General features: G+C 36.4%; 4 protein-coding genes across 6 annotated transcripts in view; 2 read left to right on the plus strand and 2 right to left on the minus strand.

The window, feature by feature from the left end:
- Positions 1-51: 51 nt before the first annotated feature.
- On the plus strand, positions 52-3,844 carry LOC127749780 (MOB kinase activator 1B). Its single transcript, XM_052269435.1, has 5 exons — positions 52-247; positions 785-951; positions 1,076-1,303; positions 1,394-1,557; positions 1,906-3,844. The coding sequence occupies exons 1-5, from the start codon at positions 234-236 to the stop codon at positions 1,981-1,983; spliced, it is 651 nt and encodes a 216-aa protein (XP_052125395.1). The 5' UTR covers positions 52-233; the 3' UTR covers positions 1,984-3,844.
- A 95-nt stretch (positions 3,845-3,939) lies between these two features.
- On the minus strand, positions 3,940-6,241 carry LOC127749779 (26S proteasome non-ATPase regulatory subunit 14). Its single transcript, XM_052269434.1, has 6 exons — positions 6,099-6,241; positions 5,384-5,632; positions 5,034-5,250; positions 4,848-4,960; positions 4,576-4,776; positions 3,940-4,449 (listed from the first exon to the last, which is right to left on the minus strand). The coding sequence occupies exons 2-6, from the start codon at positions 5,624-5,626 to the stop codon at positions 4,288-4,290; spliced, it is 936 nt and encodes a 311-aa protein (XP_052125394.1). The 5' UTR covers positions 5,627-5,632; positions 6,099-6,241; the 3' UTR covers positions 3,940-4,287.
- Positions 6,242-6,295: 54 nt separating this feature from the next.
- Positions 6,296-13,988, plus strand: LOC113209468 (macoilin-1). The gene is made up of 13 exons (XM_026427000.2): positions 6,296-6,518; positions 7,063-7,204; positions 7,281-7,407; positions 7,490-7,619; positions 7,704-7,770; positions 7,864-8,038; positions 8,120-8,336; positions 8,452-8,673; positions 8,897-9,055; positions 9,165-9,365; positions 9,477-9,597; positions 9,676-9,850; positions 10,009-13,988. Exons 1-13 carry the CDS (start codon positions 6,442-6,444, stop codon positions 10,236-10,238), a joined length of 2,043 nt encoding a protein of 680 aa, XP_026282785.1. The 5' UTR covers positions 6,296-6,441; the 3' UTR covers positions 10,239-13,988.
- Positions 13,989-14,616: 628 nt separating this feature from the next.
- The window catches only part of LOC113209469 (protein pygopus), a 7,291-nt gene continuing 1,790 nt past the window's right edge, over positions 14,617-20,117 (minus strand). For all 3 annotated transcript variants that reach the window (XM_026427001.2, XM_052269433.1, XM_026427003.2), the window contains 4 exons: positions 19,183-19,385; positions 17,930-19,095; positions 17,704-17,849; positions 14,617-17,551 (listed from right to left, as the gene is read on the minus strand). In XM_026427001.2, coding sequence (XP_026282786.1) covers positions 17,431-17,551; positions 17,704-17,849; positions 17,930-19,095; positions 19,183-19,385 — 1,636 coding nt within the window. In that variant the 3' untranslated portion in view covers positions 14,617-17,430. The remainder of the gene's footprint in view (positions 17,552-17,703; positions 17,850-17,929; positions 19,096-19,182; positions 19,386-20,117) is intronic.

The following is a 20,117-nucleotide window of genomic DNA, read 5'->3' on the forward strand; positions in this document are numbered from 1 at the left end:
ACCTCGACTTCGGTGTCGGTGTGGAGGGTGCCGTCCGTTATTTAGGTAGTACCCAGCCGTCGTCAGTGTAGTGGTGTTCGTTTGCGAATGTAATGTGGAAGTATTGTGAATGCTGATAACAAAAGAAATAATTTAACCCGACATCCGAGAAAACTAGAATAGTGGAATATTGTGTATCATTCCAGCTATTGTTCCTAGCATCAACAATTTTCAAAATTGGAGACATCTCAGACATGAGCTTCCTATTGTAAGTACTGCTCCCTGCGTTCTCAGGTACCTTTGCTAGACATTAAGTAGCCTACTGATGATAATTGGAATAGTGTGATCCTGAGAAATGTGGCAGCCTGTCAGAAGCTTTTTACCTTTCCGTTGTAGTTACATTTATTATTAAAAAAATCATTAGCTGTAGGTAGTCAAAATTAATTTTCATTGACTTAATTTTTGCATTTTCTATGTTTAGTTATTGCAATGTCATATTTGTTGTTTGTTGCTGTTACACATTTTTTGGGGGGGAAATGTTTGCTTTAAGTTCCTTTTATGTTGCAAATCTTTGTGAGGTGGTTACTGTTTTGGGGGTCACAACCTCAATAGTCAAACATTTACTACCACTACATTTTCACAATTTACGAGGCCTGTTCGACAGGTTTAAAAAAAATTACTTATGAAACAATTGATAATACTTGAAAGCATTCTTTTTAAATGGTGCAATTGCTTCTTCCGAGCATGCTTCTTCAAAAAATTGTTTGCTTAATTAAAACAAGTTTCTGTTGCTTTTTCTTTGCAGTGGAGGCCGTTCATCTAAAACTTTTAAACCAAAGAAAAATATTCCTGAAGGGACTCATCAGTATGACCTAATGAAATATGCTGCTGCCACGCTTGGGTCAGGAAATTTGCGACTGGCTGTTCTGCTTCCAGAGGGCGAAGACCTGAACGAATGGGTTGCAGTGAACAGTAGGTTTCAGTTTTTAAACAAAAAAACTATAGTTCAGCTTATTTAAACCTCATTCTGCTTGAAAAAAAATCAGGATTACTTCTTAAATTATTTCATTCTTTACAATCTTTACATTTTTTACAGCTGTTGACTTTTTCAACCAAATAAATGTGCTCTATGGCACTATCACTGAGTTTTGCACTGAGGAGGTATGCCCTATCATGTCAGCCGGGCCCAAGTATGAGTATCATTGGGCGGATGGACATACTTTCAAAAAACCTATCAAATGTTCTGCACCTAAATATGTGGATTATCTTATGACATGGGTTCAAGACCAGTTGGATGATGAAACTATTTTTCCGTCCAAAATAGGTATTATATTTTAATTAATAGTTTTACTTGTGCCCCCTTTTAATATTATTTGACTTGTATTTACCCTCTTTGCATGTGTTTGGATGACAGGTGTCCCATTTCCAAAAAATTTTCTTTCAATAGCCAAAACAATTCTCAAGCGGCTGTTCAGGGTTTATGCACATCTGTACCATCAACATTTCTCAGAAGTGGTACAGTTAGGGGAAGAGGCCCATCTTAATACATCTTTCAAACACTTTATCTTCTTTGTGCAAGTAAGTCAAATCCTATTTCTCTGCTGCAAATTATTTTAGAGAAATCAGCTAAAGGGGGAATTTGAGCCCTACCTGTTCCTAAGTGGTCAAAGTGGTTCCTCATTTTGACGTCTGTCTGCACTCATCCTGATGTCATTGTGACTCAATATTTTATCCGCAAGTCACAATGACATCAGGATAAGTGAAAAATGAAAAAAAGAAAAATGTCAAGTTAAGAGACCATTTTGATGTCATGGTGACAGTCAGGGCTCAAATTCCTCCTTGGGAGAGACCAGCAATTCTTTCTGGAATTTAATTATTTCTCTGCCCTACTAAAAGCAAATTGTGTTTGTTTGTTTGTGTGTGTAGGAATTCAATCTTATTGACAGAAGAGAACTTGCTCCTCTTCAAGAATTAAGTGAAAAATTCACTGCAGGGGAGCGATGAGACTCATATTTAGACAAGTGATATCAGATGGGAGCTTGCTATTCTGATCTCATGTAGTTAGATTTGCATTGGGTTGCTTTAATGTGTCTTGTTTTAGCCGTGATGTGCACTGCCTCTTTTTGTTTCCAAGAAATTGTGCTGCCTTAAAGATTTGGAAAGATAGATTCAATTGTATTTGTTTATTATAGCCAGTTTGTAAATCTGTATTCTAATATATGTCTTTTTATGAACATGGTAAATACAGGAAGACTGCGTAAGACCAACTTTTTATACAAAACTAAAACTTAATCCATCCTAGTTTTTTGGATGATGTCGTAGTTTTTTGAATTGAAATTTGATAGATATATTTGTGGTGAGGCTAAATAATCAACTTAAAGCAACTATTCTTTGTTGATTTACCAACATGTGAGAATGATATGTTTGTCTACCACTATTACCCAAAGAATGAATAAAGTAACTTTCTATTATTTTGTTGCAATGAAATTTTAGGGTTAAAGTCACATTGGTGCAATAATTGTAATGTTGCCTCAAATATTCAGAGTTGCTATGATGTCCATTTCTTAAATTTTGACTACCAAAGCAGTAACTCATAGATGATAGTTAAAGATATTGTAATTTTTGTCTGTTAACTGTATAGTTTATATCTTACGAGCTATGAGAAAAGCTTTCATGCCCAAGTAAGAAACTTATCGACTATTAGACTTATTATTATCTTTCTAATTCTTACTGTGACTAAAGAAGTCATAGGAACAGTGTGAGTTAGAGGGATGTATTGTTTAGCTGGAAGCACTTTTGTTTTGTAAACTGTTACTTGCAAACATTCAATCAAAAGAATGTGCTCATACCCTTGTAAATATGTATAATTCTAATTCTCTTTGAATGACTAGGTGTGTGTTTGGATGTGCATATATGAGTCTTATTATTTATAGTTGTATAATTAGGCTGTTGCGAGATACATAATGTCAGTATATCAGGGATCCTAAATTTGTTTTACTGGTGTTGTTTGTTTTTGCCTTTCAAAATAAGTGAGACCCTCCTTGGGTTTTGTTTTGGACAAGTTACAATATTTCTTATGCCATATTTGTTGTTAATTCCCACATTGATAGTAATTTTTGTTTCAAATTATTTCTGTATTCTATGAACTATGTCCTCTGCACCCTCAGGTTGCTTGACACACCACAAAGTGGTTATAATGAGGTTTTAGAACAATCAAAAGGCTATCAATCACCTCAAACACAAGTAACTAAGTCTATGTATGTAGTGCAATTTTCAAGATGCATATCACTCTTTCCATGCATTTCTGTCACAGCTTCTTGATTATCTTTTTTTCCATGTCATTCGTTATTTGTTATGAGAAATAGATCAGGTAGTAAATGATGTGCTTTCTCACCTATAAATGCCAGTTTCTCACAAATCTTTTGTCAAAGTCTATGATTTGTGCTCATTTTTTAAATTTATTTTTTGACAGTTCTTAAAATCCAATGATTGTAGGCATAGGAATTCATTAATTACTGTAGGAAAGTATTTTTTAGGGCACTGCTTTGGCTTAAGGTGCAGACTCATCAAGAATATACCATTAGACTGTTGTTTGATAAATTGTGTACTTTTGACAAATCTTTTGGAAAATTACAACAACAAAAAAAACAAAAAAAAGTAATTGGACTTGGGAACCATATTCTTACCTTAAATGTGATAAAGCCTGTTGGTGAGACAAGGGTTTGGAACTGGCTTGTGATTTTTAACAAACTCAAAGTGGTAGTAGGAACTGTAGAAACCTTCGCACTGCTAAGACTTTGTTGAGTATTTTGAATTGTAATTGTCAGCAAACATTTCCATTTAATAAATTCCTTCTTTCTTCTGATGTGTACTACCTGTCTTCAAAACATTTTGAAAATGTGGGAAATGTTTTAAAGCTCTTCATGGACTGGTATTTCATGATGAATTTATAAAGAATCATTGATACAAAATACAAGGTTTATTACATACACTAGAAAAATCCTTTTCTGTTATTTTCACTATGCCTAACCCCTCCAACAAATGCCTGTTTAAAAGTTTTGTCGCCTTACATAGTCCCATTTCAAATTAGTACCACAGGAAAATTGCAAAATATAAAAAGATGTTGAAAGTGGCAAAATTGACACATGTAACAATTATGTGCTCATTAAATAAATCACTATGGGCAAATTCTTTTTTTAACAAATTTTAGATGAAACAGTTCAGGGCTGTTGAGTAGTCATAGAGAGACGAGAGTTAAAACATTAGAAGGGGAAATACCAGCCTTACAACCCAACACATTAGCAAATTTTATTTGAAGACAACTGTATCCAGCATTGCTCCAAGACATTGAACAATGTTGGCAGCCATAAGTACATCAACCTTTTCTTCTAAATGTCTCTTTGGATCTTGTTTTCCTACATTTTTAATTGCAAGCTGTTCAGGTGTCATTTTTTCTTCATCCTCCAAAGCCTGAAAAAAATTACATGCATGTATGAATCAATTAAACGAAAAATAATTTGCCTGAAAGATAAAATATCTTACAACAGAAGAAAACAACAAGAATAACTTTTTTACGTGCAAATAATGCCTACTAACTTTGTTGTAATTCTTGGCAAGGTCAAGCATGTTCGAAACAGTATCTTCATTAAGTTTGCAGTGTTCAGCATAATCAGCAAGAGTCAGACCATCCATCCAAGACTTTTTATGTAAATTAAGGAGCATTTTCTGCTCAAGTTCATTTTTCCTGTAGTTAATACTGATGGAATAATAGTGACGATTCAAGCCATGTATTAAAGCCTGTGAGAAAAAAATTGATAGATTGATTGCGCTTCAAAACACAAGTATCTTCAACTAAAACTCCAGCAAACCTGAACAGAAGGCTTCTGTAGATGCCCAAGGTTGGATGTGGTTTGTCTAGGTTCTTGCCCCAGAACCATCATGTTGGGATTGATGAGCCGGAATGCATCAATCACAACCTTGCCTGTAAACAAAGATAACTTGAGTTTGATTACATTTTCTTACGAAAGAAGAGAAAATGATCATATTGAACCCACCTTTAACACTCTGAATGGGGTCAACAACAACTGCAACAGCTCGTTCTGAAAGTGCCTCAAAGCTTTGCTGTGTGTTGATATCGACCCCCGAAAGCCAGCAGCCGAAACCAGGATGAGAGTGGTACCAGCCAACAACCATTTCTGGCCTACCAGTTTGTTTTAACATATCCAACATTTTGGCTTGAAAGACTGGGTCAACAGCTTCAACACTAACACCCTGTTAAGTAAAAATTAGAAAGTTAATAAAATCAGAGAGTTCAAAGACACACTCAATCTGTATTGTGGATGAATTAAAAATCAGTTAAGTTAGGAATCTAAGTTCATGAATTCTGAACAAAAAGTAAACTTACAGTTCCTGTCTGTGGCATTGCAAATACATCAATAACTCGAACTGTGTAGTCGTCGACAAACTCTCCCAGCATCAACCCCATCACTTCCATGGGGACGCCAGCACGTCCATGTTTCAACATTTTCAGCAATGCCAGGGAAGATATGTAAACTTGCTCAGCAGTATCAACTGCAGGGGCATCAGAAGAAGGTGGTGGCTGGCTTAAACCAGGCATTCCCCCACCTAGCCGGAGAAGGCGATCCATGATTTCCTAAATGAAAACAAAAAAAAATTAATAAAAACAACTGAAAATCTTAGAGAACATTCAAAACTTGGAATGAACAGCAGAATGGTAACAAAGAGACCAAACCAAAACTCTGTCTGATATTTCATATAAGTTGGACAAAATGCTAATATGTCATCTGTCAACCCCAATATAATATAAGACGTAATATGAACAGTGCTATTAATTACAAGGCTAATTGCCAAATGACTAAAATTCAAGAGTATGAGTTTTCTTTTCGTAATAAAGAGTGTGAATTACGATTCTTCTCGGATAAAGGCAAAATTGTAAGACACTGAGTCGGTGACATGCAAAAAAGACACTCAAGAGTGTTAAGAGGTTAGGTGTCTGTCGCTTTAAAAACTTGAACAAAATCAAGATTGAAGAGGAAAGTGATAAGTTTTCGATTAATAAAAAAACTGGTAGAACAGTTCAAAACACACAAGAGGCTTACTTTGATGTGAAAATTGACTTTATCTTCAATTAAAACAGAATTCAAGCCCGCTTTGTCACCGTCGGTGCAAGAACAATGTCGGTGTGTCGGTGTCTGTTGTGCCCTGTTCACTCACTCACGCTGTAGTTCTCCCGGATGGAATGAATGGTTTTCTGGTATTGTGAAGGTTGGCAATGGTGGTCCTGGTACACAAAATGTCGTCTTGAGTGTTGGTAATCCAGCAGGCTCTGAAATATTCCGACAGATAATAACAAATGTTGGATTAGATGTGTAAAATTCACTTTATATTGGTGAAGGATCTGGTAGTTGTACCTGTTTTACAGTAGGTTTAGCTCTAAGGAATATGAAGAGAAGAAATGCCGACTGTAAGCTTCGGAGGCCGTTAAAGAAAACGAAAATAACGGATGGAATTTGGGGAAGGTAAGGCACTTCTCCATATGTGTTTCAAAATGGCTGACATATAACCCTATCACCCTTTACTTTCTCTTGACTGGGCGTCTTTGAAATAACCCTTTTACTGACCAACCACTTGTTTCGAGGGATTTGCGAATTTTTTAAGCTAGTTAATTCTTGATCGGTGGCTCCCACCTATCTCTATTGTTTGTTGTCTTAAGTGTTGTTTTTTTTGTGTGCCTCCCCATCCTGTTTTCTTTCCAACTCTTAGCTTATTATTTTGATTTCAGTTATTTCTCTGGTCTCTCTTTCCTCTGCATTATATATATATATCTCTAAAAAGAAGTCCATTTTAACCCTTGTCAGTTTTTATCAGACTTGTTTTCTGATCTATTATCTACCACTACCACTGTCATTCATTCATTGTAATATTAACAATTCTGATTTCTTCTTTCATTCAATATCTCTTGTTTATATTTAGTCCAGTGATTTTTCTATGGATCACTATGCTCTTGACCCCTATAAATGTATTTTTTACATTATTTTTTTTTGTGCTGTTCATGTGTTTCAGTTCTTTGTTGTACTTGAAGTTCTTTGTGCTATGGGCGCTGGTGCTCCTTGCAGACTTCCTCCTTGAATTCAGATTTGAATACTTGTGGCCATTTTACTTACTTCTTCGGAGTGTTTACGATTCATTCAAATATCAAGGCCTGGTAAGTGTCACAACTTCACATTTCTTGTTTTGATTAGTTTTGAGTTTTGTGAACTGTCATATGTTTCTGCTTTCAGGCCTTCTCAGTCTTTTTCATCTGTATAGCATTAACATCAGATATGATCTGTTTGTTTTTCATTCCTGTGCATTGGTTATTTTTTGCTGCAAGCACATATGTTTGGGTGCAGTATGTTTGGCACACAGGTAGGACAGTGGGGAAGTAAATAAACTTAAACAGATAGCAAAAATATTTATTTTATTTTTGAAAAATTTTGTTGTCTTACAGAGAAAGGTCTTTGTTTGCCCACTTGCATCCTGTGGATGGTATTTGTATACATGGAAGTAGCAGTGAGGCTACGAGATGTACGTCACATGCCATTCCATTTAGATCTTTGTAGACCCTTTGCAGCTCACTGGTAACTTTTGAAATTTCTCTCTGCTTATTCCTGGACTGTTTGTATCAGATGATTTTATTTAACTGTTATCTCTTTTTCATTTAGCATTGGATATCCTGTAGTAACTTTAGGATTTGGTTTTAAAAGTTATATTGGTTACAGAATGAGACAGGTAAGAATCAAACTTTTAAGAACATACTGTACCTAAATCAATAGAGTTCTAGAAATCTTTTTGTGATATTCTCAAATTTGCTCTACCCACCAGAGAAAACAAAAAGATGTAGCAAAAGAGAATGAATTTTATATGCAGTTGCTTAGACAAGCATTACCCCCAGAGGTGCAACAGCAGCAGCTTCAACAACAACAACAGTTGCAGCAGCAACAGCAGCAACACCAACAACAACAAAGTCAACCTCAGTCAACCCCTGACAAAGTTAAAGGTACTATCATAAAGTTTTCAATTCCAGGAAATCTTTTAATTGAATACAAGGACAGTATCAGAAATGTTTAAATGTTGCCAGGTGAAACTAATGGTGTTGCTCATCAAGTCATAACAAACTCAATTCCCTTAGCTAAGAAAGATCATAAAAAGCATCCAGAAAAGGGGGAACGTGATAAGGAGAAAGAGAAAGTAGTCCCTCAAACAAACGAAACTGCTGCAGAAAAATGCACGTACAAATTTTCACATTCAAATGGGTCTCTCCTTAATGGAGACATCGAAATTATTGAAAGAATTGGGTATGTGTGCATTCTTCTCAAAATACCATTTGGCTTTCAAGAATGCCCTCCTTAGTTTGCTTGATCTATCATGTGTATTATTAATTGTGTATTTTTTATATTCAACTTTTTTAAGATCTGTCAATGATTTTGATGAAAATGAAGAGCATGACAAAAGTGTTAAAGGCTGTCAAAGTCTGAAATCCCATGGATCTAATGGATCAACAAACAGTAGGTGGACCAGTTCACAAGTCAGAGAAAATTCTATGAATACTCAACGCGAACGCCGAAATAAAGCGAACAGAGACACATCAGATAGCTCCAGCAATAGTTCATCAAGGGATGACTATTATCAGAGGTATTAGCCTTTAGAATGTTATTTTTAAAATTTTCTTTCATTCCATCTTATATTACAAGCATATCAAAAGAGCAAGCTCTGTCCAATTTATTGTTCCTCATAGCTCATCTGTTGTTTTTTATAGTTTTTATTTCTTTAAGTTTTAGATTTTATTGCACGATGACGATGATTGTTGAAGACTATGTATACTACTTTTATTGTTTCATTGTTTTGCTATTAACAGGTTGGAGGCTGACGTAAAGAGACTTAAAATTGACCTTCAGTCGAGCCGTCAAACAGAACAGGACCTGAGAAGTCAAGTCACTACACACCAGCTAGCAGAAAAAAGCATCAGATGTGAGCTTGCTCAGTGTCAAAAAGATAATGAAGAGCTTCAGGCTAAGTAAGTTTTTGTAACTTTTTTCATGAATAGGCTTCAGTTTCAATCGTATCTTGTGAAGATTTGTTGATGAAGTGTCAGACAAACTGTTAATGTGTGTTTCACCCTACAGATTACATGTTCTGGTGTCAGCTCGTCAAGCTGACAAGCAAATAATGGCTCAAAATGAAAAAAAGTTATCAGAAGAGCGGCGTTTGCGCTCTATTATTGAAAGTCATCTTGCTGCTGAGCGCAAGGCAAAAAAGGCTGAGGATGCAGCAACTGCAAGAGCTGTTGCAATGGCCGCGGCTGCAGCAGCATCTGCAGCAAACAAGTGAGTCCCAAATTTGTTTTGTTTCAAGTTCCTACATTTGAAGCATGTTCTGTGTGTTCTGATTCTGAAGGGGTTCTTTTTTGTTACATGTATTTATTTATTTTATTTTAGATCTGAGTGCACAGAAACCTGTAAAGTACGGCGCCGTGAACTTGAAACAGAAAATAAACAACTTCAAAGAGAGTTAAAAATAAAAGAAGACCACATTACAACTTGTGAGAGAGAAATATTTGTAAGTTCTAGCTTCATTTTGGAGAATTCATTGATTGGTGTACTGTTCCCACACATTTTCCTTTATTTCTTTTTCCAGAGTTTGCGACAATTTAAGGAGAGTCAGACAGACACTGAAATTCTCATGACAGCTTTGTCAGCAATGCAAGAAAAGAATTCTCATTTAGAAAACAGCCTAAGTGCAGAAACACGGATAAAACTGGACCTCTTCTCCGCTCTTGGAGAAGCAAAAAGACAGTTGGAAATACGAGACAGTAAGTACAGCATTTACAATTCTGCTGAACATCTAGAACATTTTAAATTAAAATGTAGCTTATTTCCAATGATGAATGTTTTGGTCGTTAAAAATTTATCGGGTCAGGATACATGTCACAAAAGCTGTTGTATATTGTATTAATTTCAATTCCCACAGCTTTACGACGTCAACAAGAACATGAATTTGAATCATTAAAAAGCAAAATGGCACAAGTTTTGGCTGTAATGCCAACGGATTCATTTGGACCCTTACCTTCAGGAGCCACATCAAAACTACTTTTAACAGAAAACACTGGTTGCACCATGTCAACATTGTCTAATTTGGATCCAAATGCTACTGCGTACACACCTAAAGGCTCAAATATAGCAGCCTCGACAGAAGCTTGACAGTTCACATGTGCTGTCTAAGTTAAGGAGGTGTGTCTCACTAGTGCATGTTAATTCAACTCTTCACCTGTAAACAGAGCCTGAATTTGAAAATCATTTAAGCTATGGCATTTGTAGAGTGCTGAAAATTGTGGAGAAACCATGGAATGTTTCATCAAATCTTCAGCTATAAGTGAGGATTTGATTTTCTGTAAGTTATTTGTTTAAATGTATTACTTGAACATCAGACTTGTCTCCAAAGACTAGTACAAGTAATAAGTTCTACAATATGTGCTCATTGTATTTTTTTTTTATTTTATTTTTTTTGTCACCTTGCGTAAGATTTTATTCAGAGCATAGAAAGTATATATAGGATGGTAGATGATAGGAATGACTTTCTTTTTTATTCAGAGGTCTTGAGTAATCCCTCCTCTCTGAGACTTTGTTTATTTTGCTTATTTAATCTTTCATTTCTTTGAGAGCTTCTGGTATGGTTTTCCTATATTATTTTCTCTGTCAAGTTTATGTGTAGTCATTCTGATAGCAGCTTTAAGAAGCACCAATTTTAGGCGGAGTGACAAAAATTTCATCTAAAAGATATAGGTGTGCACAGTGTACTATAAATTCCCTGAGACTTACAGGAACCAAATCTTAAAATTTATGTGACATAGATTTGAGATTTTCAAATGCCGGCTTTTCATTCTTTTGTGGTGAACTACTGTAACAATATAATGAACTTCAGGCGTTCTTGCAAACTTGGATTCTTTAATCACTGTAAACTAGATATTTGAGGTTATAGCTTTTTATTTAAGAGCAGGATACTAGTCATTTTAATAATTTTAGAGTGAATTTGTACAGGTCTTGTAGGTTTATGGACTTTGGCACTTTGATGTACTCCTATTAATTGTCCTCATTTTATTGCCTCATTGAATACCAACCTGTTGTAGTAATATGATATGGACAATTTCCCTATTTGAATGGCTGTGTCCACTTAACTTGCTCTGTCATATGAATTGAATCATAAAACAAGGTATTACGTACTTTCATTGTTGTTGGATGCATGTGGCACTGATCGTGATGAAGTGAAGAATTTTGTAATCTACCATTTCAGTTCAGACAACACCATTTCATTTTATTCTCAATTGAAACTATTTGAGGTGTTTGAGAGCATCTGCAATTTAAGATGTCTGTGTTCTAGATTGCTCTTTGAAGTCTCTTGTTCTCGAGATTATTTTGAAAGGAAATACATTTTGCTTTCAGCTTCTGTAGATTGCATATAGATTCAATTGTCAATAGATGTTGACAACAAGAAAACTCTGTCAATACATTCAAGTTACTTTTCAATGTTTCCTTAATATTGTGTTAATTCTCTTCGCAAGTGAATTTCTCCTGCGTTCCTGCGTGAAGAATTATCGGTCAACTCTGCTGTAGATGCCAAGACTTACTTTTGTTTTATGTTTGTGTAAGGTACCTCATAGTGATCAGTTGTAATCAATTTTGTTTCTCTTTGTTCCTGTAATTTCGTGGATGGCTTAATCCTTTTCTTGTTTGCTTTTGAACCAGCAATCAGTATGTTACTTACAGTTTTATTCATACATTGTTCATACATTGTCAAAATTATGAACAGGATTACCAACCCCCAACTAAACTTACAAGGGTATGTTTTCCGGTGATACTATCAGAAACCAGTGGCGCTTTAAAATGTTGTTGACACCCTTAGGCACCCGTTTTCACTGCCCATAGTGGGGTTTGAAGATAGCTTCAAACGAGTGTTCAGAAAACCCTCCAATTTAAAAAGACAGTACATGCATGCTGAGATATGGTTTTCTGTAAAATCTGGGTACTGTTGCTCAAACGGTTCCGAGATGCATGCATGTAAAAGTCATTCTCAGGTGATGAATTCAGAGTAATTTCTGTTAAAGTCATGTGAAACAAGCTTCAAACCCCCTACAGATGGCTAAAACTGGTACCAAACCTCATCTAAGGGTGTCATCAACAACATTGTGAAGCACCATTGAACTTGACCGTATGTTATAAAACATTCCCTTCCTAGCTCTGCATTTGTTGTGCTTATCACTGAACAACTACCACACACTACCGTGTTGTCATTAAACAAGTTGAGGAGAAAAGCAAATTAATGAGGCTGTTTAGTTTGCCCTAAAAGCTGTCTATTTTCTTGTGACTGCAAGAATCTAATTTAGAAAATTTGGGTGAAACATTGGTCATTCAAAAACTTATCTTTCTTTATTTACAAAATCTTATTGAATACATCTGTAGTTATATTTTAATGTAGTCTATAGGTCTGGAATCCCGGTGAATAATGTAAGATTTTCTGTGCTGTTATTTATGAGTTTCTGAGTTACTATGGAGCTGTTCGCATCTTCCTCTCGTACAATGCTTCCATCTCTCTGGCACAAAGATTCTAGACTGCAGTTTTTACTTAATATCTGAGGTCTTCCGTGCTATTTGTGTATGAAATCTTTCCCATACTTGACAGTAACAAAAACTGTGGCTGTAGTACAAATTTTGAAGGAATGTAAATTTTAATTGTATCTGACTCATGCGCTGTGATATCAGGCACAGCCAATTGCTGTTGTAATCAGCTAATGAATCGTGTGCTTCTAAAACATGTAATATGATAGAGTTTTCAACAGTTTGGCTACTGGTGATTTGGGGTCTTATTATTGTTCTGGATGATATTGTACATCTTGAAATAGCACAATTTGGTGATTTACAACTTGCCTGCCTTTTTGCAAAGTGTATAGACCTACCTAATTTATTTCTTGATCATTGTATAAGATGTGACTGAATTGTGAATGCTATATTTTTCACATACATATTGATTGTTCATTGAAGAATCTCGCACAATACTGATTATGATCAACAAATAATTCAGATTGCGTGCAAGACTGACATTTCTTTTTTGTGTTTTTGATGGTTGATTTTTTTTAACACAACTTGTACATTGTGACTAAACTAATGCAAAAACCATTGTTTTTTTGTCTAATACATGTTTCATGTTACTAGCTTCTTTCTTTTAAGCATACACTGTACCTCATTAAGGATTGCTTTATGTACATTGAACTGTTTGGCTTCCAAGACCAAACAACACAAAATAAGATTTCTTCATTTTGTAATGATTTTCTTTAAATTTTAAACTGGTTAATTGTTTAATTATTTGCATCTTCCACTACCATTCATACTGTATCAACAAGTTGTTTGTTTCTTCCTGTTTTTTTTTTTCTCCTTACGTCCTGACATGGAGTAACTAAGAAGCAATTCTAACTATTATTTTCATTTTGCGCTTTTTTCTTTCTTTTTGTTAAGACTATATGTTTTCATTGTACTGACATTTTGTCATATGAGCTCCCGTTTCTATGTTTTGAATGAATTGTGATTTCATTTGCTTATGGTTAATGTTATTTGTAGGTCACACAAATTTTCACATAATTTATTATTTGCTTAATTGTGATTACTGTTCTGAGTCGTTTTGGCTCCCAAACAGTTCTCCAGGATTATGTAATGTTATATACTTACTTTTTTGTTCAATGTTTGTCTTGCAGAAGAGTTATATTGACACAAGTCAATGTGGCTATAACAAAGTAACAGTTTTGTGCTTCTTCTGATGCATCAGGTATGATCTCAGTTATTGTTTTCGCAGTATGTGGTGTTTAAATGTATTCTCTTTTTCCCGTCTTCCTTTGTAAGACCTGGAGACATCCATCAAACTGTCCTGAACACAGTCCTAATAAACTAAGAATACTTAAAACAGTTTAGCATCTACAAGTGTAAATTATTTTAGTATTTCTCCTCCAGCATCCGTATTAAAACTCTGACTAGAGAATTCATGCCATTGAAATTTCCTCCCGTGGTTCTCATTGTTTTGTTGCACAAACTAACTAAAGAAAAATGATAGCTCTTTCTCTTGAATAGATAAAAGTACGTATAGACCTTTGTAAATACCTGGTTTCCAGTTGTTGCTTATCCATGAATCAACTTTACCCACACAACCAAGTACAGTATGAATTTGGTCATCTGTTTTTCTCTCATTCCCAGTATCAGTGGACACAATTATCACGGAATCTTCATAGTGGCAAAATTTTGCATCTTTTTCCTTGATTTACCCTAGAAACAAAATAATTGATTGATTGGGGAGTGCGGTCAGCAATGCCAATGCCAAAGCAACCCTGGTGGCTCAGGATTTCCATGGTCAAGCTGGAAGATAAATGTTGGAAGGGCCAGCCTGCTGTGCTTGCTCAATTGGGCTGAGGTTACCTCTTACCCTGCACTCTACCTACAAGACCTAGGGCCATAAATTTAACTTGAGTGTGCAGGTGCCTGTGAGAATCACACAAGGTAGGTGTGTGTAACAAAATAAAAGGAACAGAAAACAGCCACCTGAAATGTATAACAACGTTTATTGCTGATATATTTTATTCACATGATAAAAAATAAACTATGCACAAAATTAGGTTTATTTTTTATTTTATTTTTTAAAAAAAAAAACCACGTGATGTTAATAAGTAATCTTAAGTTTTATAATACATCACCACCAAACTCTGATCACTGCAAAATTGTGTTCTCTCAATGTTTTCAGCTGGTGGTTGGGGCAGTCTGCATAATTCCAGAAATGGAGAACATTTACAAAATTCACGTCATGTAGGGTTTTATGTACACAATAAACATCGTACTAGATGCTTTTAAATCAACTCAAAACCAAAATGTCACAGGCATGAGAGCTCAAATAATTCATTGTAATACCTTAGACATCAAGTAACAACATTAAGAATAATGATTTCTGAAGTTAAATTCACAACAAAAGATATTACTGTAAGCAAGTAAAAGCTTCACTGGGATAACAGCAAAAGATTCTTGCACCGGTACAATTGAACACAATACTCAGCTGCCATTAAACAGTCTCTTCAAGAACACTATTACGGAAATGCATTTGTACTGAAGTCACGTAAAATGATTACCATGATCTGGAGATGAGACAATAAAAACAATAGAAGAGGGCAAAAAGAAATCAAGGTGTAAGTATGTGATGTGGCTTTCATTTCAATGTACTCTGCAACTAATTGGTAGGGTTACTTCAAGAAAAAGTAGTTTGTAAGTGATTTGTGGCTCTCTCATCCTATGTAAATGAAAGAACACAACCTGGACAGTGGACACCCACAGACTTGATGTTACAGATACAAGTGTCCAGCACTTTTTTGCCACAAACATCATTAAAAGATTACCTAGATAAGTCAAGTTGAAATATAGTCATAAAAATCAAGATAAAAATAAATCAATGGGGCATAAGTTACACTACGAGTGATCAGTCTCGTTACTTATGTGATTCCATCCACTAAAATCAACATGTAGCACCAGAAGCTTTAAGTCAGTTCAATATCTAATAGAATGCACAGAATTGACAGATTTGTGCTAAGGATGAAATGTTTAGAGCACAAGCAAGAGAACTGAAAACAAGTTCATCATAAAGAAAATAAATCATCATTAATGTACTAGTAGAATATTTTAGGTAAAGAATCGCTTCTCCATTTTTCCACTCAAAATTTGGCCTAAATACAATTACTTGAAAGCAAACACAGAGATATTTAAAAATAAATATTTTAGGGAATGAGAGGTAAACCAATGCATCATAACAGAGAGGACAGGGTAGGGAGAGAAGGAGAGAGATAAATAGTAAGAGAGAGGAGAGGAGGAGGAGGAGGAGGGAATCCAAAGTGATGTTCATTTTTCTGCATTTAGTCTTGAAATTGAATGAAGCTTGAAGTCACCTAAGACATTTGCTTTCGTTGCTAATACTAGTCATGTTAAAGACCTCTGATTGCCTGGAAGCTAAATAACACATCCAAAATAAATGCTTGGGGTTATGTCATACTTCATTCCTTCACAAGACTAAATTCAGTATTAGTTGTTAAATAGATACCTTTCCCAGAGAGGAGTTGGCAGGCAATGCCAAAGGATACAGAAAAACAAAACTAAAAACAATCACTATTATGTGCCACATGCTAACCTGAATATTGTTAACTTATCTTTAAGATATAACTTACTACAGAGCACTGAATAATACTTTGTAAAAGTGTTTAAGACATTGCCAACAACAGCTCAGTTCGAAGCAAACAATTCCAAACACAACTTTTCTTTACACAAGCTTAAAATATTAGATAGAATAATAAAAATTAAGATTCATGGGGTTGGTAGTCCAGCCATGGCAAATCTTCAGACTCAGATAATTCATTGGGACATAAAATTTGTTCTAAAAGTTTTTGAGGAAAGATATAGATAAAATGGAAACTTTAAAAAAGAAAAAAAAATTAAAATAATCACATGAGTGGGTTAAGTAGCAAAACAAGGCACCACCTCGGAGCATCTCAATTTTACATAATGATTCATCAGATCACAACACAATCTCAGCAGGCTGAAAAACCTGAGAACTCTACCACAGAAACACGACCTTTGACATTAGCAATCTGGAGGGCATTTATCACACTGACCAGCTCTAAGCATGATCATAAGAGTATGTGTGCAAGTCAAGCCATGCCTTCTGGCACAACCTTTGTCAATCGACACAATTTACATAACAATTGAAAATTCTACACTTAAAAATAAGAGAGCAAAAAAGACAGTAGCAACTCACAAAACATACAGAAGTTATGGCTTGACAGCACACCATTATTGCCAATTCAGAAAATTGTCTTGTCACTGAAAGTTTGATCCTTCACAAAAAATTAATTAGTAATACAAATGTACATGCATGCATAGTGTTGAGCCAGGAGCTGAGCAAGGTCTTTTACCAGCCACGTACAGAAGTAAATCACTATCAGAACCAGAGGGCTATGACTTCCATAAGAAAATACATACAGGGAGCTGAGAGAGGGACAGGGGTCTAAAGTGTCCTTCTGTCTCATAACATATTCCTAAAAAAAAAACAAAAAAAAACACTGCAAGATACTATCTATCTTCCCAATAAAAAAAGAAGAAAAAGACCATCAAAACAAAAATGATTGCTTGACCTCATCTCAACATTGTCTCAAAGAATCAATCTGCCAGAGAACAATACTCAACAGAAATGTACAACACAAACATCATCCATGACACACAAGGGGCAATCTCTTTCTTTCTCATTACATTTACTTAAAATATTGTACATAATATGAGGCAGTCAAGAAAGCAGTATTCTCTTTTTGATAAATACTAATGAGGGCTATGGTTTAAACTTAACCAATGGTATGGTTTTGTTTTGTAAGCACTTGTCACAGACCCACTCTGCATATACTTCTGCTGTTAATAGTTGATAGGCAGCCTCAGTAATACCCGTACACACCCTGAAAGTTACAAAAACATAAGTAAGTGGCCGAGGCAAATAGATATGACTGAAATAATAACATTTACAAACCCATGAAGTTTAGCACAAACAAGAATACATGCAAATAAACAAAAATTACAAGAGAAAAAAAATATGGTATAAGTAACTTACCGGTGAAACCAGAAATTACAGCCTGATTCACACAAAATGGCCTGGTCATTATCATGGACCTCCTTATGACAAATCCCGCAGGGATAGATAGGAGGTGCATTTGGGTTTTGAGGATTAAACACCATAGGTTGGTCAGGAGGGTAGACCTGTAAAATGTAAAATTGTGAGTGGATTATCTAATAGAAGTAAAGAATTTAAAAAATATATATATTTCAACTATCATTACCTTTCCAGCCGACACTGGCATCGGCTTGGGACCCGGGAAACCATGAGGCATACCCATTGGATGCATGTGGCCCATGTTGCCACCCATAGAACTCATATGCTGCATATGCTGCATACCCTGAGGTCCAGGACCACCATGTAGAGGACCGTGCGGTGGACCGTGGGGCGGACCATGGGGTGGCCCGTGGGGTGGACCATGAGGCGGACCGTGGGGTGGCCCGTGGGGTGGACCATGGGGTGGACCGTGGGGTGGACCATGGGATTGACCATGGGGCGGTCCGTGGGGTGGTCCGTGGGGCGGACCATGTGGAGGACCATGCGGTGGACCATGATGATGACCCATAGGATGCATCATGCCAGAGCCACAGCTGTTACTGGGGCCATTGTTCATGGAAGGATTTGAACCCATGGGGGGGCCTGATCCCATGGAGGGACCTGAGGCTGGTCCCATTGGACCATTATTAATGTTATTCATAGGACTTCCCATTCGTCCTGAGTTCATGTGACCCAAAGGACTACCGATCGGAGGCCCACTGTTCATCCCTTGACTTCCCATAGGGCTAATGTGTGCCATAGGACTTGTCAAGTGCCTGTTCATGGGACTTCCACCTGGGCCACCAATTTGAGCTCCCATACCAGGGCTCCCCATTGGGGGACAGCTGTTCATTGGACTACTGAGTGGGCCACTATTTACACCACCGCCACCACTGCTCATTGGACTCCCAGCCATTGGGCTACCCATTGGAGGGCAGCTATTCATAGGTGGGCCACCCATAGAATTCATTCCTAAAGGGCTTGTGTTCATGCCAGAGTTCCCAAGAGGTGAGTTCATAGGTCCAGAATTCATAGGAGAATTATTCATTCCCATTGGACCCATAGGGCCCATACCAGGGCCACCCATGGGACCTTGCATGTTAGGGGAGCCCATCATTCCACCTGGACCACCCATACGAGGTCCTGGGCCCATCATTCGACTTGGGCCTGGGCCCCCCATTGGAGCAGAGTTGAGACCACCCATGCCAGGACTGCCCATAGGACTTCCCATTGGGCTCATGGCATTCATGTGATGCGGGTGGTGGGGATGGTGATTCATATGATGCATCATACCCATACCTGATGGGGGTGTATCATCAAATGGGTTTGATGCAATAATAGTATCACCATAACCTGTGAAAACATATTTCAAAGGATTAGAGTACAAAACAACACAGATAGGTTAATTTTCTTTTATAAGTTTTCTATAGAGGAAATCACCAGTGAGAGGGGGAGGAAGAAGATCCTGGACCTGAGGGGGCGGAGGTTGAGGTGCTGATTGGGCATTTGCTGCACTGGATGTTCTCCTTTTCTTTTTAGCATTGCCTGTGGTGGGTGGTGGTGGTGCCGGTTCTAGTGGACCACCTAGACCCCCGCCTAAAGGTGGCTTCAGATCCATGCTCATAGCACCCATCGGCATATTTCTGAAGGAAAAAATGAAGTAGATTAGCAATCATAGTCCTTTTAAAAGCTGATGCGCAACTTAAAAACTGAGTTTTAAAAAGTTGGTTTGGTTAATGTTCATATACTTATCCAAACTGGCAAGTAAATGAAAAAAAAATGACCATAGATGGTTTAAAAGAAACTGTTTAAACTGTTTTGCTGTTTTTTTTTGTCTTTCGCTTCTAAATGTTCAGTGCCAGTTATTGAAATATAAGGGAATAAACATGAACAAGTTTAGCTGTTGGCACTGCACAAGTTAGCCTGATTTCATTACTGTGAAAATTATTTTACAAATAATGATTGGGCAAATGAAAGCTTGAGGGACGGAACCCAGAAGAGAAATAATCCTTCCCTTTTCATTCAGAATGTTCTTCCTAGTCTTGATTACATTGATAGAAAATTAATTTCCCCAATAATAGAAAAGAAACAAACATGAAAACATCAGCGCAAAGCAAAATGATTAGATGCTACATGCATAGCAGCTCAGATCCAAAACCTGTGGTGGAGACCAGTGACTTATTCATCCATCCCAATTTTCAACTTAATAACAAAAATGATTGCTTGACCTCATCTCAACATTGTCTCAAAGAATCAATCTGCCAGAGAACAATACTCAACCTGATATATTTTATTCACATGATAAAAAATAAACTATGCACAAAATTAGGTTTATTTTTTATTTTATTTTTTAAAAAAAAAAACCACGTGATGTT

The sequence above is a fragment of the Frankliniella occidentalis genome, unplaced genomic scaffold (genome assembly GCF_000697945.3).
Source record: "Frankliniella occidentalis isolate FOCC.00 unplaced genomic scaffold, Focc_3.1 Scaffold92, whole genome shotgun sequence".
Classification (NCBI taxonomy): domain Eukaryota; kingdom Metazoa; phylum Arthropoda; class Insecta; order Thysanoptera; family Thripidae; genus Frankliniella; species Frankliniella occidentalis.

Coding starts and splice junctions, on each gene's coding strand:
- LOC127749780 (XM_052269435.1), top strand. Junction 1,304..1,393: donor TATTTTTCCGTCCAAAATAG/GTATTATATTTT, acceptor TTTGGATGACAG/GTGTCCCATTTCCAAAAAAT. Junction 1,558..1,905: donor ACTTTATCTTCTTTGTGCAA/GTAAGTCAAATC, acceptor TTGTGTGTGTAG/GAATTCAATCTTATTGACAG.
- LOC127749779 (XM_052269434.1), bottom strand. CDS start 5,626: ATGGATCGCCTTCTCCGGCTAGGTGGGGGAATGCCTGGTTTAAGCCAG. Junction 5,251..5,383: donor CAATGCCACAGACAGGAACT/GTAAGTTTACTT, acceptor TTTACTTAACAG/GGTGTTAGTGTTGAAGCTGT. Junction 4,961..5,033: donor CCCCATTCAGAGTGTTAAAG/GTGGGTTCAATA, acceptor CTTTGTTTACAG/GCAAGGTTGTGATTGATGCA.
- LOC113209468 (XM_026427000.2), top strand. CDS start 6,442: ATGAAGAGAAGAAATGCCGACTGTAAGCTTCGGAGGCCGTTAAAGAAA. Junction 7,205..7,280: donor CATTCAAATATCAAGGCCTG/GTAAGTGTCACA, acceptor TTCTGCTTTCAG/GCCTTCTCAGTCTTTTTCAT. Junction 7,771..7,863: donor TTGGTTACAGAATGAGACAG/GTAAGAATCAAA, acceptor TCTACCCACCAG/AGAAAACAAAAAGATGTAGC.